Source organism: Oncorhynchus clarkii, chromosome 3, assembly GCF_045791955.1.
Source record: "Oncorhynchus clarkii lewisi isolate Uvic-CL-2024 chromosome 3, UVic_Ocla_1.0, whole genome shotgun sequence".
Taxonomy (NCBI): domain Eukaryota; kingdom Metazoa; phylum Chordata; class Actinopteri; order Salmoniformes; family Salmonidae; genus Oncorhynchus; species Oncorhynchus clarkii.
In genome coordinates, this window is record NC_092149.1 from 18,689,776 (window position 1) to 18,705,850 (window position 16,075).

The 16,075-nt window shown below is 41.4% G+C and overlaps 2 protein-coding genes across 2 annotated transcripts; both read right to left on the bottom strand.

Annotated features, from left to right (window-relative positions):
• Nucleotides 1-6: 6 nt before the first annotated feature.
• Nucleotides 7-5,702, bottom strand: LOC139385032 (oocyte zinc finger protein XlCOF6.1-like; the record flags this gene model as incomplete). Its single annotated transcript, XM_071130070.1, has 2 exons — nt 5,535-5,702; nt 7-1,060 (listed from the first exon to the last, which is right to left on the bottom strand). A coding segment is annotated over exon 2 (954 nt), but the record flags the coding sequence as incomplete, so codon positions are not given.
• A 2,564-nt stretch (nt 5,703-8,266) lies between these two features.
• LOC139405791 (chemerin-like receptor 1) lies at nt 8,267-11,229 on the bottom strand. Its single transcript, XM_071148216.1, has 2 exons — nt 11,137-11,229; nt 8,267-10,237 (listed from the first exon to the last, which is right to left on the bottom strand). The coding sequence occupies exon 2, from the start codon at nt 10,222-10,224 to the stop codon at nt 9,079-9,081; it is 1,146 nt and encodes a 381-aa protein (XP_071004317.1). The 5' UTR covers nt 10,225-10,237; nt 11,137-11,229; the 3' UTR covers nt 8,267-9,078.
• Nucleotides 11,230-16,075: the final 4,846 nt, after the last annotated feature.

The following is a 16,075-nucleotide window of genomic DNA, read 5'->3' on the forward strand; positions in this document are numbered from 1 at the left end:
TGCTGTCACATCGGTAGTAGGGGTGCCGCTGCTGTACTGTTTGGTCACATCGGTAGTAGGGGTGCCGCTGCTGTACTGTTTGGTCACATCGGTAGGGGTGCTGTCGCTGTACTCTATGGTATGTGATAGCTCATCTTTCTGAGACTGTTGCTCGATTTTGGATGAAGAGTTCACAGATAATAGTTTGTCTTTGGAATGACTGAGTAAGTGGCTCTGCATGTCGGAGAGCCAGAAAAAACACAGATTACACTTCTTACAGGGATATGTTTTCTGTATTATGTTCTCTTGACCATTGTCTGACTTCCCCATTTGTTTGAGCCCCAGCGATCCATGCTGCTCTTTTTGATGAGCATACAGGGTCTCTTGTTTCAGAAAGCGTTTTCCACACTGACCACAGCAGTAAAATATTTCATGGGCATGTTCTTGGAGATGCTCCCTTAGCCTCTCTTTATCTGTGAAGATCTTGCAACACAAGGTGCACTTATAACCTTGCTCTAAATTCCGATACTGTTGATGGTGTTGTAAACTCAGCTGGTTGTTAAACGATTTTCCACATGTTTCACATCGGTACTGTTTTAGAGGAGAGACACTGCGGCACTGGGAGTGAGATACTGTGTTAACACGTAGATCAGTTTTGGCTGGCTTAGTTGTAAGTACAATGGTCTTTGAATTCTGATAAGGTGAAGGAGTTGAAGATGGCTGCTTGACAGAAGGGTTGTTTGATGGTCCAGATCTGTCAACCACTATGAAAGTTCCATTTTCATGGAGAGCATACTCACGGGGAACTTGAAACCCATTGGGTAAACTGTCAAGGGAAAACGAATCTGTTTGTTCATGAGTCCTGAGTCGTTCATGAACAGTAATGTGTTTAACCAAGTCAAGGTAGCGCCTGAAGCCATCCCCACATTCTGTGCAGATGAAGGCATCAACATCTGGTTCAGCGGAGCTTACGTAATCCATTAGGGTGTATTCAATTATCAAAGTTAAATGTTAAACATGGTTAGTTCCATTCTTCATGAGCACCTTGTTTTGTAGAACTCTTCCTTTGTCTGGTCAACAACTGAAAGAGAAAAAATAAGTTACTACTTTACCAAACATATGGTGTAGGTGCTGGTCCTGACTAACTATAACAGTTTTATTACAACACCATGAGTAGGAACAAAAATGATTGGATGCTACAAATTTCCAAGCCTCTCCTGCGCTGCAAAGCCTCTCCTGCGCTGCAAAGCCTCTCCTGCGCTGCAAAGCCTCTCCTGCGCTGCAAAGCCTCTCCTGCGCTGCAAAGCCTCTCCTATATCAGCTTTCAATTCTGTTAAAAAGGCTGACACCTTTTGAAACAAATTAATTCAGTCTCATTCAAATTAGATGGAGACAATTGACACCTGTATTGTCCAGATACTAGCTCCTCCTATTATCAAAACGGCCTAAAAAAGAGCAGCCAAACAGTTACCTTAATCGAAACCTTACTTTGCTTCCAATACCCTCAGGTCAACCATTTTGAGAAGCTTTCGCCACACCCAGTAAGGGTTGATGAGTGATCAAGTTTTATGTGACAGTAACTATCAAACACATTTCAGAGATGGGTAGGAAATGGACATGCTAATGATTCAAATGATGCTCCTTTTTAACCCAGTCTGATGCAAAACATGAAAGTCCACTTTTTGTAGTAAAAAAAACGTCATCCAACGGGTTTCCCCATGACAAAAGTGAATGGTACGCGCACCCTCAATCTTCTAAGCATTTAGACTTGTGCTTTACAGCGCCTTCAAGGCGGCTTTACAGTGAGGTATATGGGACACTTACAGCTTACACAGAGTAAAAAAAAAAGCAGCAGGTCCATGACAACATTCGCATCTCTTGAGTGTGGCAAATGTGCGCATCCATTTTGGCTGCATGTCACGTCACTTCTATCGTTCACTTCCCGAGATATTTCCATTAGAGGTCGACCGATTAAATTGGAATGGCCGATTAATTAGGGCCGATTTCAAGTTTTCATAACAATCGGAAATCGATATTTTTGGGCACCGTTTTAGCCCCAATTTTTTTTTATACCTTTAGTCTTTATTTAACGAGGCAAGTCAGTTAACACATTATTTTCAATAACGGCCTAGGAACAGTGGGTTAACTGCCTTGGTGGGTTAACTGCCAGAACGACAGATTTTCACCTTATCAACTCGGGGGATCTAATCTTGCAACCTTACAGTTTACTGGTCCAACGCTATAACTACCTGCATCTCATTGCACTCCACAAGGAGACTGCCTGTTACGCAAATGCAGTAGAAGCCAAGGTAAGTTGCTAGCTAGCATTAAACTTATCTTGTAAAAAAACATAAATCATAATCACTAGTTATAACTACACATGGTTGATGATATTACAAATGTATCTAGCGTGTCCTGCGTTGCATATAAATTGTTGCAGTGCGTATTTGAGAAAAAGGACTGTCGTTGCTCCAACGTGTACCTAACCATAAACATCAATGTCTTTTTTAAAATTAATACACAGAAGTATACACAGAAGTATATATTTTTAGCTAAAAGCAGGCCATATTAACCAGGTGAAATTGTGTCACTTCTCTTGCGTTCATTGCACACAGACTCAGGGTATATGCAACAGTTTGGGCTGCCTGGCTCATTGCGAACTAATTTGCCAGAATTTTACGTAATTATGACATAACATTGAAGGTTGTGCAATGTAACAGCAATATTTAGACTTAGGGATGCCATCCATTAGATAAAATACGGAACAGTTCCATATTTCACTGAAATAATAAACGTTTTGTTTTCGAAATGATAGTTTCCGGATTCAACCATATTAATGACCTGAGGCTCGTATTTCTGTGTGTTACTATGTTATAATTAAGTCTATGATTTGATAGAGCAATCTGACTGAGCGATGGTAGGCACCAGCATTCATTCAAACAGCACTTTTGTGCGTTTTGCCAGCAGCTCTTCGCAATGCTTCAAGCATTGCGCTGTTTATGACTTCAAGCCTATCAACTCCCGAGATTAGGCTGGTGTAACCGATGTGAAATGGCTAGGTAGTTAGCGGGGTGCGCACTAATAGCGTTTCAAACATCACTCGCTCAGACTTGGAGTGGTTGTTCCCCTTGCTCTGCATGGGTAACGCTGCTTCGAGGGTGGCTGTTGTCTATGTGATCCTGGTTCGAGCCCAGGAAGCGGCGAGGAGAGGGATGGAAGCTATACTGTTACACTGGCAATATTAAAGTGCCTATAAGAACATCCAATGGTCAAAGGTATGTGAAATACAAATCGTATAGAGAGAAATAGTCCTATAATAACTACATCCTAAAACTTCTTACCTGGGAATATTGAAGACTCATGTTAAAAGGAACCACCCTCTTTCATGTTCTCATATTCTGAGCAAGGAACTTAAACGTTAGCTTTCTTACATGGCACATATTGCACTTTTACTTTCTTCTCCAACATGGTTTTTGCATTACTTAAACCAAATTGAACAGGTTTCATTATTTATTTGAGGCTAAATTTATTTTATTGATGCATTATATTATGTTAAAATAAGTGTTCATTCATTATTGTTGTAATTGCCATTATTACAAATAAATAAAACAAATCGGCCGATTAATCGGTATTGGCTTTTTTTGGTCCTCCAATAATAGGTATCGCCGTTGAAAAATCGTAATCGGTCGACCTCTAGTTGTAACGTAACAAAATATGGAAAAGGGAAGGGGTCTGAAAACTTTCCGAATGCACTGTATTTCATCTTTGCGAAGGGTATTCCTCAAGCTCTGTCATTCAAATGTTTTCATAGGTACAAACGATATAGAATGTTACAAAGTAGCGTGTCGTAGCTAAGTTTTAATATTTGGGCTGACACTTGTCAGAGACTGGTTCATATTCACGTTTCACCACCCCCATTTCCATGAGGAGTGCTAGTCAGCTAACTAGCTGTGTGAGAGTACTTGACACTGTTCACTGAGGATTAGTGCCACCTGGTATCCTTGGGACATCCCTACGCTAAATCCTACCCATAACCCCTGACCTAACTCGAAACGTATCTGCTTATCTTAATCGGCGTACAGTCAAAATCCAAGTAAGCATGCACCAAATAAAACACTTGGTTTTCTGAGCAATCTTTCGATTTATTAGGACACGTAAACAGCTAACAATCAGCTTTCCGGCTGTGTATTTGATCCAAATCAAATAGGCTTTGCAAACATGAACACTGTCACGCTGCTGGGACGTTTCTTTTTATTATCAATTTCTGCATTTATTTAAGTCCCATCAGGTAGCCTGATTTCAGTGTCCATGTAAACAGGATTTGAGAAATGTATTGTTTTAAAACAAACTATTATGTTAATCTGACTATCCACGATAATCGTAGTGTGTGCACGTAACCGTGCTCATTTAAGTTTCTCCTTTCAATTGACAACTACCAGAATTTAGTGTCTACAGCCCTACACTCAATGAAAACATATCTAAATAACAAAACATAGAAAACTTGTCAAGTTCATTGTTTTCCAACTGGCTAGCATGATGCAGCTCAGTCTTCAGAGACACATTTTTTTGCTGCAATCTCTGCAGTTTATCCTCCTTTCCCTTGAATAAACCCCCCCCACCACCAATAAAAGTTTTGGTTTTCTGGTGCTTACATTGAATGTTCTTTCCTAAAAAGTAAATTATGAAATCAGCTTTCTGAGGTACCCTTGTAGAGCTGTTTTAAACACAATCCATACAGATTTTTTTTTTTTTTATTCCAGCTATAATAATATAAATGTTGGCAGATATATTGGTTATCATGAACATTTACAAACTAAAAGCAGATCCAAACATCTCATATCGGTCAGGTTCTACCAAATAGCTAACTTTACAGTTCATGAGAACAGTTATGTAGTTTGTACAGTTATGAAAAATAAGTCAGTAACAGTTGAAAACGCTGATCATTTTTTAAAACATGTAATCAGCTAGCTAGCTATCCATACTCAAAAATACACTAGAAGTGTCCATTTTGAATAAGTTGCGTAACTACATGAACTGTATTCTTATCTAAACGGGGTTAGATAGCTAGCTAGATACATTTCACAACCCTGTATGACCAGATATATTTTTGTATATATGAAATAAGTTCACTAGATACCCTTATGACAGTCTGGCCAATGGCCACATAGTCAGTTAGCGATTCTCTGCATGTGTAGAGCCAGAGTTAAAGCATCGTGACAGCTGTCTTGATACCAACAAAATGTCGGGCTGCTGCTCGCCTCCAACTCTACAAAAGTTATTTAGCTAACTACGTTGTTAGAGAGAAAAAAAAAACAATGTATTTAAACGAAATGCGAACATGTGTGCGAAATGCATTGTATCTGGCTTGTAAGGAGACAACCAGGTGACAACAGCAAGATAGCTAGCTCAATTCTTCGCTTTTGTTTGCGCAATGATGCCACCGCGACTACTACGTTAGCTAGCGTAGATTGCGCGAGGCCTATCTGATCGTCCATGAAGCTAGCTAGCAAGGTTAGGTATAACTTGTATCGGATCGAACTCTGGAATGTACTTACCACATTTCTAAAGTCCGATTAGGTTAGACTTTCTCTGCCCATTCTTTATATCGCTCCACTTATGTTACATTGTGAATCGTGTTGTATCCACCCAGTTCCCCGCTAGTTAGCCCCATTTTTTCTATATAGTAATTATAAGAATCAGGGGAGGAGAAAGGGGCGGAGACCATCGGCTAGTCTTCTTCTTTTTCTTTGGTATTAAGGCGGTCCGCAAACAAATATTATAGGTGAATGCCGCCACCTACTGTATTGGCTGTGTATCACCCATCACCCACTGCTGCCACATGACCATAAGCTTGAAACCTAAAACACTGTAATGGATTTAGGACAAAAGCTAACACGGGATAACTGACACATCCAACCTCTGCATCAAAACTCAGAAGTACAGACAGTGTCTTCTTTGTTTCACCAGTTATCCACCGGGTCTGTGTCGCACCAAACAAATCTTCATCGCCAGTTGATCCACTTAATACTTAACGCCACTCCAGTTATCACTCTTTTTAACGGCGCCCTGTTCCAGAGACGAAAACAAGTCACAGTTCTTGTACCCAGTCGTGTGGTGCGGATCGCACGCTCCCTCTAGAAGGCAGGAACGCAAAAAATGTGCACGATTCCACTGTGAGTCACTTAAACCGACCCAACATTCCCCAACCTCTTTACCACCCAACCTGACACCACATATTGATCTGCCAGAAGGCAAGGATCCATTCTCTCCAAAAATATCACTCCCACTGGGCCAGAATCTTCTTTGTCATAATCACGATGAGGATCAAACTCTACGCTCTTTACCGCACCTGCCACCGCAGTTAATTAATCCTCACACTGGTCAGATTCAATTTCCTTCTGTAGCTCTTCCAAAAGTTCTGTGTGATCCACCTTTCCATGTTCATTCAAAACATGTTCCACTTTTCTCCTTCTTTCCCTGACCGCCATATTCTCCTTCATCAGATCTTCCAGATGGCTTGTGCTTGTCCCCATTCCAAATGTACTTATAATACACTACTGTATATATACAAAAGTCTGTGGACACCCCTTGAAATGAGTAGATTCTGCTATTTCAGCCACACCCGTTGCTGGCAAGTATATTAAATCGAGCACACTGTCATGCAATCTCAATAGACAAACATTGGCAGTAGAATGGCCTTAGTGACTTTCAACATGGCACAATCATAGTATGCCACCTTTCCAACAAGTCAGTTTGTCAAATTTCTGCCCCTGTTAACTGTAAGTGCTGTTATTGTGAAGTTGAAACGTCCAGGAGCAACAACGGCTTAGCTGCGAAGTGGTAGGCCAAACAATCTCACAGAACGGGACTGCTGAGTGCTGAAGTGTAACGTGTAAAAATTGTCTGTCCTCAGTTAAACACTCACTACAGACTTCTAAACTGCTCTGGAAGCAACATCAGCACAATAACTGTTTGTCGGGAGCTTCATTAAATGTGTTTCCATGGCCGAAAATCTGCACACAAGCCTAATATCACCATGCGCAATGCCAAGCGTCGGCTGGAGTTGTGTAAAGCTCGCCACCATTGGACTCTGGAGCAGTAGCAACGCATTCTCTGCAGTGATGAATAACTCTTCTCCATCTGGCAGTCCAATGGACAAATCTGGGCTGCCAGGAGAACGCTACCTGCCCGAATAGATAGTGCCAACTGTAAATTTTGGTGGTGGAGAAATAATGGTCTGGGGCTGTTTTTCATAGTTCGGGCTATGAGGGAAATCTTAATGCTACAGCAGATAAAGACATTTTAGACGATTCTGTGCTTCCAACTTTGTGGCAACAGTTTGGGGAAGGCCCTTTCCTGTTTCAGCACAAAGCAAGGTCCATACAGAAATGGTTTGTCGAGGTCGGTGTGGAAGAACAAAGACTGTCCGGCACAGAGCCCTGACCTCAACCACTTTAAACACCTTTGGGATGATTTGGAAACCAGGTCCAATCCCCAACATCAGTGCCCAATTTAACTAATGCTCTTGTGGCTGAAAGGAAAAAAGTCCCTGCAGCAATGTTTCAACATCTAGTGGAAAGCCTTCCCAGATGAGTGGAGGCTGTTATAGCAGGAAAGGGGGGACCAACTCCAAAATAATGCCCATGATTTTGGAATGAGATGTTCGACGAGCAGGTGTCCACATACTTTTGTAGTATATGTTCCACTTTTCTAAACGTTTTCCTGTCCGCCATCTTACCCCCACCTCATGACCACTCCATAAGCTATTATTTTACCAGTCTGTCTTGTAGACTCGTACACTATCACTATTCTATTCTATACATTGTTGCCAAAATATCAGTTATAGCCTTAACCCTACTGAAGCAGAAATATATCTAGGTTGACTGAAGTTGTAAAAACAGGCTACCTTGAAGGACACCATCATATTTTGCCTGTAGCAAGTTGAACTTCTACAAATGTGAAAGGATTAAAGAGTTGATAATGTAAAGTTAAATTCAGTTATGATTAAGGTGTTGATGATGTGGTGGTGGTGATGATGATGATGATCATCATCATGAAAACATGTACTGTTCTAAAGCTACAAATGCACAAAGTTCAATTGGCCTAGAAATGGTTGGAAAAAAAGGTTTAACCCCAGTTGAAATGAGAGGGGGAATCAAATTGTTAATTGCTTCCTCCATCATTGATCTAATACCATTGGACAGGTCAAAGCAATACAGTATGAATTGATATACAATCTGTAAATTAAAAAGCATGTCAGGGATAATCCTAAATAGATAGGGAGGGATTTTTGACACAAGGCGGAAGATTTATTTTCAAAATTACATTTCCATTTAATCTAACTGTGACAGAGCTTTGCTGCCACCATGTGGCAGAGATGGTTATGCCTTCAGGAGATTTCTGGAAAATTGAAATGAATAAGTAGTCGTCTATTCAACCATTTAATAACATCATACAAACATAAAAAGGTATACAAATACAAACATATACATCAAAGTATTAAGGATAAACAACATTCCTTCAATAATAAACTGTACAAGTTTAAACCACAGATAATAGTCACCTTGTTAAATATTAGCCAATTTTTTTACAAAAACAAGCATGTACAAAAAGTGGCTTTGAACGAAAAGACAGACAATTTATATATTCAGCTTGAACAATGACATGTGTGTATCATACAAATTATTCTGATCTTATCTAGTATTCCCTATTAACAGTCTACCCCACTTTCAACATTCTCAATAGTAACTGTATCGCTCATACAAAAACAGTGCTGAAATGTGTCCACAGAACCCATCATTTTCTGAGTCACAAAATATTATTGAAATCAAACTTTTTGATTTGAATTCAGTCCTGGAGATTTACCTTGTTAAAACTGAGTACATGCTCAGGGTTCAATTTCTTAAATCCTGCCTTAAACTTTCCCTTAAACTAAGTGTCAAGCTGTTTGAAAACATTATTGAATTACCTTGATGACAAGGTCCTTCTAATGTTTGTATTTTCTTTGCTTTAAATGATGTCAATCATGTTATCGTAAAGCCAAAGTCAAATTTCCAGATTATGTGGTCAATAACGTTTTTCTCATTATAATATAAGACCCTATACCTCAGCATCAGAATAGGACTTCTCCTTGCTACGGCTTGTGAGTCCAGAGTTTGTGTAGGTGTGGTTGGACCTTGACACTTCCTCGGTGAAGGCACTCTCCAGAACCGTCAGAACGGACTTGCGCAGCTTCTCCTTGAAGTCCTGGCCCATGAACACGTACAGCAGGGGGTTCAGACAGCTGTTGAGGAAGGCCAGGCTGGTGGATATGGGGACCCCGATGGTGGTGACGTGGTCTAACGTGTAGCTGAACTCAGCGGCCGCGTTGTTCACCATCTCGATCAGGGCCATGATGTAGTAGGGGGCCCAGCACAGGAAGAAAGCTGTGATGACTGCAGCGATGATCTTGAATGGCCTCCCGGAGTGGCTGGCCAGGTTGCGGTTCCTCTTGAGCCGGTGGATGATGATGGCGTAGCAAGTGACGATGATGGCGAAGGGCACCACGAAGCCCAGCAGGAAGCGGGTTACGATCATGGCCTGATGGCGGAACACTTGCAGCTCTGCCACCTCCTTTGTGTCATAGTCATCGGAGAAAGCAAAGTTGTTGAAGCAGTTGAGGATTTCTTCGTTCTTGTAGGATGCCCCGATGTCCCGGAAGACAAAGTAGGGGGAGCTGAGGACCAGGGCCCACAGCCAGACACCCAGACTGATACAGGATGCCTTGCGTATGTTCCGATGGTTCTGGGCCCAGACAGGGCGCACCACGGACACACACCTGTCCATGCTGATGACCACCAGGATGTAGACGCTGGCGAACATGTTGAGGAAGCTGATCGTGGAGTTGAGCTTGCACATGAACTTGCCGAAGGGCCAGTGAAAGTCCATGGCTGTGTAGGTCACGCTCAGAGGCAGGAATGCTGTGAAAAGGAAGTCGGCCACAGCCAGGTTGAGGAACCACACCGTGTTGACCGTCTTCTTCATCTTAAATCCCGTCACCCAGATGACAAGTCCATTTCCCAGAACCCCCAGCACGAAGGCCAGGCAGTAAACGATGAGGGACATGAAGTTGAGGGACTGCCGGAGCTTTGCGTGCTCGTCAGGGTAGTCCTCATAGTCGTCTGTCGAGTTGCCTGGCGATGAGTCGTTGTGAGACAGCTCTGTCCAGATCTCAGGATACAAAGGAGTTGTGGTTAAGGCCATCATTGTGTTTGAGAACCTGAGAGGGTAAAGAAAAAAATGTTTAATTTTCAGAGAAGATGACAGTTTGATAATATACAGTAAATTAATGATGTGCAAAGTTGTCTAATCTGCATAAACCATTTAATATTTTCATATTTAGTATGTTGTTCAATTCTTAGGATATATGACCTTCACCACTCTTCAGGCATGCTGCCTTGCTGTTCTTATTTACATCCCCTAGAGTTCACTGACACACTTCAAATGTGCTGAGAATCATGAATTTAGCAACAAATGTGTTAATTAAGGTATATCTCCTTAACTTGCCCTCACAAGCCACAAAGATAGAACATTTTGGAAACCCCAAGATCATTATAAAACTGGAGAATGTGCACTCTATAATTCGTTTTTTGGGGGGAGTAATTAAGGAAAAGGATTTGTTCAGAGTTTCACAGTACAGTTGCCTATCTTGTATACTATGGAATATAACTATGGAATGAGGAAGGAAGGTTTTTCATATAGAATGAAAAATAAAATGTGATTCAGTTGATATTTCTCATCTAGTTGGATAATGAGTAATATGCCTATAAAATGCACTGCTTAAGTTACCTATTTATCATGTACGAGTCATTTATTGATTTAGTATTGCTTATTAAAATTTGTTAGGAATTATGGATTCATTCAGTTATTTTTATTACAAATTATTAATAAGTTAATGTTACCCTCAACTGGTATATCATAACCATAAGACATAAGCTACACATACAAATGATATGAATGTAACTGTTGCTCGGGTTGGCTATTTATTTGCAAAGTTTTAAAACGGATGGTACCGAATTTCTATTGTTTTATTCGTTCATCAACTGTTGACGTAGAAGCCTACAAATACCAATGTAATATGATTACTCCAATGAATGGTGAAAAATGTTATAGACATACCTTGAATAACGTGTATATTCCAATCAGAACAGGCGAACGGAGTTGTCTCTTCAGCTTGAAGGACGTTGTCTGGAACGAAAACGGTACGACTACACTGATGTAGTCAGGAGCGCAGACTGTGTAGCATCTTGAGGTGTGACGTCAGTTCTTCATATGTTCAGCTGGAAGACACAGTTGTAACAGGCACTTCACATGAGATGCTTTTCATTGGAAAATATCCACATTCTGTGCAAGAAACACACAATTCAACACGTAACAAATATACATTTTTAAACAATGTTTGTTGGCTAAGTGTTTGTGTGTAGTACAACGCATTGCTTACCCACAATGACAAAATTAATTGAACTGTTATGACACAGGCATCAAGCTATATAGCCTAACTACACAGTTCTCAAAATTAGAATAATTCTGAATCAATGGAATTGCTACCTAGCAGTGACAGTGGTGTCCACGTTTAAAAACCGTGCGTATCATTTTCTCATTATGGAGAAGGCTAATGACGCTATACGACAGTCATCACCGCCACAACTTGTATGACATTCATGATGACTCGTCAACGTTGATAGAAGCCGCGTTCACATGCTATTCGGAACCAGGAAACTCGGAAAAGTCTGATTCGTTGAACACTGCACGTGTATAACTACAACTGTATAGCAAGTCGTACGTTTCAAAGTGTCCTAGTTCCGAATAGCACATGAACGCAGCGCAAAAGCAAGGAACATCTGCTTTTCCCTGTGGTGGAGGAGAGGTAGCAAAATGTGATTTGGAATCTGTAACCAGAGGAAGTTCTGCCATTTCCTTTGAGGGTAGAAATGGTCTTTATATAGCTAAGTGACTATGCTGCAATATTTCCTCATTAACTACAATCTATCCACTTATTATTGTTGAAAGCCAAATCTGTGTTTGTATGGGTAGGGTACATTGAAACTTGAATAGCCTATTGGGAGTATCCATATATTTGTTGGTGATTTTAAGCATAGTTTGTAGAGATGTTTTAGGTTGCAATTAGTCCTATCAACAATGTATACTGAGTATACCAAACATTAGGAACACCTTCCTAATATTGAGTTGCATAAATTGTCGGGGCATGGACTCTACAAGGTGTTGAAAGCGTTCCACGGGGATGCTGGCCCATGGTCCAATGCTTCCCACAGTTGTCAAGGTGGCTGGATGTCCTTTGGGTGGTGGACCATTCTTGATACACAGGAAACTGTTGAATGTGAAAACCCAGTAGCGTTGTAGTCCTTGACACAAACCAGTGTGCCAAACCAGTGCGCCTACCATACCCCATTCAAAAGCACTTAAATATTTTGTCTTTCCCATTCATCCTCTGAATGGCACACATACACAGTCCATGTCTCAATTGTTTCAAGGCTTAAAATACATTTTTTTTGTTTTTACCTGTCTCCTTCCCTTCATCTACACGGATTGAAGTGGATTTAACAAGTGGCATCAATAAGGGATCATAACTTTCACCTGGATTGACCTGGTCAGTCTATGTCATGGAAAGAGCAGGTGTTCTTAATGTTTTGTACACTCAGTGTAGCTCTAAGTGAGTGAACTAGCCTATGTTCTGTTGCTGCCTGGCCAGGTGTCCAGGAATAATGTCATGCATCTTGATGCATAAGCCTGTTACCATTTATGTGGTTTTGAATGGCAATGACAACAGTATTTAGAATAGATGGCTAAAGCCCTACAGACCTTGAGCCAGACTACCTATAAAGGCCACCAACTTCTAAACCCATCCCTGAAAAGGGTGGCTGTGGCCTGCATGACTGTAATGGGTTTCGCTCTTTGTGGGGTGAGCTCATGTTTGCTTGAGGTTCAGTGTAATAACTCTGTGTTGACTGTTTGAATCAACATCTGGACATATACATGTGTTTATGTCCCTCTCTGCACTGCCGAGCATGTGACAAGCAACTCACAGCATCTGTCAGTAATTTGGTGTGCCCACCACAGCTCTCTCAAATGGCAGGTTACTCCCTCCATTGCTGTGTCCACTGAGTCCTGAGCTGGACATTATGAGCATAATGTTGCTTCTGCATTTTAGAAATAAAACCATAAGCTCTGGTGACACAGACTAAGCCTGTTGTCTGGATCCATCACAACATGGCCATACTTTATGTAGTCTTTGTTTTTAATGTGTATATTTGCTAAATATATAGTTCTACATTCAGGCACAATTACCAAGAAACTCTAGTATCAAGTTGACCCCAGTCTCAGCGTTTACTCAGTAACTGTCAAGGGCCTGTTTAACTGTCAAGGGCCTGTTTAACTGTCAAGGGCCTGTTTAACTGTCAAGGGCCTGTTTTACTGTTTTACATACACATATGATCTATTGTGTCACATACAATAATACAGATGTGTGATATAAAATATAATGGGACTAAGAGTTTATGCAAACAACACCTCTTTTATCGTTACTTGGATTTTGAACATCCAGACTTACTTACGTCATACACAGCTTATTTTATCTCAGTTGCTTGGTGAGATGAGTGAATTACACAAGTGCACTAAAAGCTACATTTCATTCACCTTTTCCTGATTAGTGTGGACTTTGTGGTGTTTTATAACGTTTGCGGAATATTGCTTCCGCTGAACTTTTGACACTTTCTTTAGCAGTTTTGCATAAAGGATGTCTGCTCTTAAATTTACAAAAGTGACCTACCAGCAGCCATTCATTGACAGGAACCTTCATGAACTACTACTTCTATGGTCAAATTTGATGTTTTCATTGACCATCACAGCATATTACACTCACTTACATCCTGAAGAAAGATGGCGGCGTATTGGATGGCAGCTGTTTTGCAACCTCCGACCCAACTTAACTTTTTTTGTGATTATTTTGTTGTTTATTTTTACTTTATTTTCGATAAATGTATCCTCTATTACTTCTTACAACCGACAATAACTTTTAAAAATCAGATCGACAGTTACTTACTGTCACACCCTGACCTTAGATATCTCTGTTTTCTTTATATTTTGGTTAGGTCAGGGTGTGACTAGGGTGGGTACTCTAGTTTTTGTATTGTCTAGGATTTTTGTATGTCTAGGGTTGTTGTAGGTCTAGGGGTTTTTGTATGTCTATGTTGGCCTGATATGGTTCTCAATCAGAGACAGCTGTTTATCGTTGTCTCTGATTGGGGATCATATTTAGGTAGCCATTTCCCTTTTGTGTTTTGTGGGATCTTGTCTATGTGTAGTTGCCTGTCAGCACTCGTTTGTATAGCATCACGGTTTGTTTTGTTTTGTTATTTTGTTTTTTCGTTCAGTGTTTCATTCTTGAAATAAATGAAAATGTACACATACCATGCGCCTTGGTCCGATCCTAAAAACGAACATGACACTTACCCCTGGGCTCTCTCTGTAATTCCAATCCAATTTTCGAGCTACCCAAGAGGAAACATCGGCATTGCATTGCTACCAACGGGACCCTCAACTGCAACATTCTTTGCTTTTCCGAAACATGGCACTCGAACAAGATACCCTACATGGCTATCCAACTCGATGGATTCTCCATTCACCGGGTGGACAGGATAGTGGAGTCTGGGAAATCGATGGGGGAGGGGTTTGCCTCTACATCATCACCAACTGGTGTGCTAACTCCAGCGCGGTGGAAGTGTCGACCCACTGTTCACCCGTCTTGGAATACCTGATAGTCTTGGAATACCTTCTACCTCCAGAGGGAGTTTTCAGCTGTTATCGTGACTGTTGTGTACATTCCACCTCAGGACAAGAAAAACAGCAAACTGGCCCTTAACAAACCGTACAAGGCTATAAACAAGCAAGAAAACCTACAATTAGAGGTTGCTTTTCTGGTTACCGGCAATTTTAATTCCACGTCACTAAAACACGTGATGCCCAACTTCTGTCAACACGTCTCCAACGCCACTAGGGTCGATAATGACCACTGCTATTCTACTCACAATCAAGCATACAAAGCCCTCCCTTTTCCGCCATAAGCCAAACCAGACCGTGAGTCTGTACAACTGCTTCCTGTTTACAAGCAGAAACTCAAACAGGAAGTACCCGTGACTTTCTCCGTTGAGAAATAGTCACCAGAATCAAAGATTATGCTACAGGACTGCTTTGTTATCACTGGTTGTAATATGTTTGGAGACTCCGACAATAATATTGATGAGCTAACCACCTCAAAAGCACTGGATTAACACAAGGTTGGCAATAAACTAAACACAGCGCTATCGTAGACAACCCTGAGTCTACGGCCGAGGATAGGAATAAGTACAAGAATTCCGGCGATGACCTGCGCAGAGTCATAAAACTTGTAAAATGACAACAAAGGAATAAGGTGGAATCATATTGCACAGTCTCCGACGCCCACATGTGGCAGGGGCTACAGTCCATTATGGATTACAAAGGAAGACCCAACCGTGACCTGCCCAACGATTCCTCTCTACCAGACAAACTCAATGCATTGGACAACAACAACATCATGCAGGGTGTGAGGGCCGTCACCGACCCAGAGGATTGGGTGATCTCGCTCTGGGAGGCCGACGCAAGAAAGGTCTTTGATCAGGTCAACACCGCAAGGCCGCGAGGCCCAACGGTATTCCAGGGCGCGTTCTCAGAGCATGTGCAGAACAGCTGGCAGGCATATTCACGGTAATTTTCATCCTCTCCTTGTCTCAGTCTGTAATCCCCACATGTTTTAAGATGACCACCATCATTCCTGTCCCCAAGAACTCTAAGGCTTCATGCCACAATGACTACCGCCCTGTAGCACTCACTTCTGTAATCATGAAGTGCTTTGAGAGGCTGGCACACATTAACTCCACCATCCCAGACACTCTAGACCCACTCCAATTTGCATACCGCCCCAACAGATCCATAGATGATGCAATCTCAATTGCTCTCCACACTGCCCTCACCCACCTAGATAAGAGGAATACCTATGCGAGAATGCTGTTCACTGACTACA